Source organism: Topomyia yanbarensis, unplaced genomic scaffold, assembly GCF_030247195.1.
Source record: "Topomyia yanbarensis strain Yona2022 unplaced genomic scaffold, ASM3024719v1 HiC_scaffold_47, whole genome shotgun sequence".
NCBI classification, from domain to species: Eukaryota; Metazoa; Arthropoda; class Insecta; order Diptera; family Culicidae; genus Topomyia; species Topomyia yanbarensis.
Window position 1 is genome coordinate 76319 of NW_026683680.1, and position 2844 is coordinate 79162.

General features: G+C 40.1%; 1 protein-coding gene across 1 annotated transcript; it reads left to right on the forward strand.

Annotated features, from left to right (window-relative positions):
- Positions 1-426: 426 nt before the first annotated feature.
- On the forward strand, positions 427-2327 carry LOC131695596 (pancreatic triacylglycerol lipase-like). The gene is made up of 2 exons (XM_058984124.1): positions 427-561; positions 625-2327. The coding sequence occupies exons 1-2, from the start codon at positions 519-521 to the stop codon at positions 1587-1589; spliced, it is 1008 nt and encodes a 335-aa protein (XP_058840107.1). The 5' UTR covers positions 427-518; the 3' UTR covers positions 1590-2327.
- Positions 2328-2844: the final 517 nt, after the last annotated feature.

Here is a 2844-nt window from a genome sequence, read left to right on the forward strand (position 1 = left end):
TGTCGAAAACCGGAGAATTCTTTAAATTAAAATCTCTCTATTTTTCTTTATTTTCAACGATAGCTTTACTGTAAAATTTGAAATCAGTTTCAGACCGAAATAAACATTTTAAAGGTTTTACAATAACGTAAAAGTGACTGTAACATAAAAATGGAAATTGCTTTATTTCGTATTACTTGCGTAAGAGTCAAAATATCGCTCACTAATGTTATCCACTGCGAAACAAGTCTTCCATTTCGGTCAAACTGACTGTTCCATTACGACCAGCCTTTTCCACTTGCCCAGATTATCTAAGTTCCCACGCAAAGCCAATTCGGTAAACCCAATCTATCGCATGATTTCTTTGTTATCACTACCAATTGACGTATTCATTAAAATCAAATGAATCTCACACCATTAATAGCGACGCTTTATTATCTTATCACTCGGGCCTATTGCCGAATTCCATCAAATAAAATAAATACATGTCCGAAACAGTGCAGCATTCTGACTAATAGCTTCGGACACCAAAACCCGCGATGAAGTTTTCGGTAGCAGCTTGTCTTCTCCTGGCAATAGGTGGTAAGTAGTATACCTTTATTGCATTCGGGTACTCTTCTAATTTTGAAATTATTAATTTCATAGCTCACTCCACTCCCATCGATCATCGCCGTAGTCTGGTGTTTGACGCTAACGGGAATCTACACCTTGTCAACGCCGACCCCTACAGCACGGTTAACGCTGAGTTGGAACCACTGTTTACGGCTGAAACCGACATCGTCTTCCGGCTGTTCACCCGTTCAAATCCGGTTCACGCACAAATACTGCAATGGAATGACGCTGCATCGATCCACAACTCGAACTTTAATCCGGCACACCCAACCCGGTTCACCATTCATGGCTGGAATGGAGACGGATCTTCTGGGTTACATAGCAATATCCGCAGCCATTATTTCACCGTCGGTGAGTTCAACACAATCAGTGTCGACTGGGGTGTTGGAGCGCAAACTATCAACTACATTACGGCCAGAAATCGCGTAGACGCAGTCGGAGACGTGGTATCTCGGATGATTAACACGTTGGTGTCCGCTACTGGGATTTCCCGAAACAGTATCAGTATCATCGGTCACAGTTTGGGAGCTCATGCTGCAGGGAACGCTGGTAAATATCAGGCCGGTCAAATGCACACAATCGTCGGTTTGGATCCCGCTGGGCCACTATTTTCGCTGGGCCAATCGGACATCATGACTCCAGGCGATGCTCAGTACGTGGAAGCCGTATTCTCCAACGCCGGTACGCTGGGATTCGATCTTCCGCTGGGTGATGCCAACTTCTACCCGAACGGAGGACGTTCGCAGCCCGGTTGTGGCATTGACATTGCGGGTAACTGTGCTCACTCGCGATCGCATGAATTGTTTGCTGAGTCCATTTCGAGTACGGTTGGGTTCCGTGCAACCCGATGTGCATCTCATGACGAAGTCTTGAGCGGTGGTTGTACATCCAGCGGGCCGGATGCCAGGATGGGGGGCGAACCGTCGAACCATGGTCGGGGGGTGAATGGCATTTTCCGGTTTAGTACGAACTCGGCTGCGCCGTTTGCACAGGGATGAATTTTCAGCTGACAGATTGAATATGCATACTGGGTATGTTGAGATTTGCACAAGTGTTTCATAAGTTAGTTAATCAACTTCATTTGTTATGTACTGGCTGTGATGGCAGATAACAGATATCTAAGTTAGAACATGTTAAGAAAGTATTTAAATAAAAATACATTATAAAATACGTTATACTCATATGAGCTACCGAAAATAATAGTCGCAAGGATAGATGATGCTTCGCAAAACCCGTTTGAAACATATTAAAATATAAAAATCGGAAATAAACTACAAGCATAAAAATCGGACAGAAATCCTTTCGCATAAGAATCGCTTAAAAAGTTTTCACCCATAAAACTCGGCAAGGATGAACCTCCAGTATAAAAATCATTTAAAAATAAATAAATCGCTCGTAGGAGCATTCGTATATCTTGATGTTCAAGATTAAAAATCGGCTAACAAAAACTACTTTGTAAGAATCGGATATATTTCTTTCCGGTTTTTTTACTGAAGGTTTTTTTTATCCGACTCTTACAAAGAAATGTCCCAGTCCGATTTTTATGCTTGAAGTTTCTATCTGGTTTTTATATTCTAATATATTTTAAACGGGTTTTACGAAGCATGTTATGTCTTTGCGACTTTTATTTTCGGTCGCTCATATAGAAGACACAGTGGCTGACAGCACCCAACGGCATACTATGCCTTCCATTTGAGACTTGGTTTGAGAAAATCGGTTCAATCATCATCGAAATATCGCAGTGTTTTTTTTTCGTCAAAACCTGTTTTAAATCACCTAGTGGTGCAATTGTGCCTTTCTCAATCATGAACCCGAGAATTTTTTAGTTGCTTATATTTATTAAAAGCTTTCAAATGTATACATTACAATTTTATTATACATGACATGACAACTATATACAACAAAAGAAATCATTATTCGAGTTCTAAAATTTTGCAAAAGAAAAAACAGCCACGGTAATATTGAATTGTAGCAAAGTAGCAAAATCTGCTATGCTCCAAAATGTCGATTTTCTTAAAAAAAAGTTTTCGGGATAACATAAAATCTCGACGTTTCATGCATTTTAAAGATGTTTGGCATCAAAAATACGAATTCGATTTCTGAAACCCCTTTTGAAAAAAAAATTAAGCTCCGGCTTATATGGAAATTTCATATGTGACCGGACGGTTTAGTCTATATTTCCGGAACCATATAAGCGATCTGTACGAAATTTTATATACATCTGTGGAGATATTATAGCTATCATTTGGGACT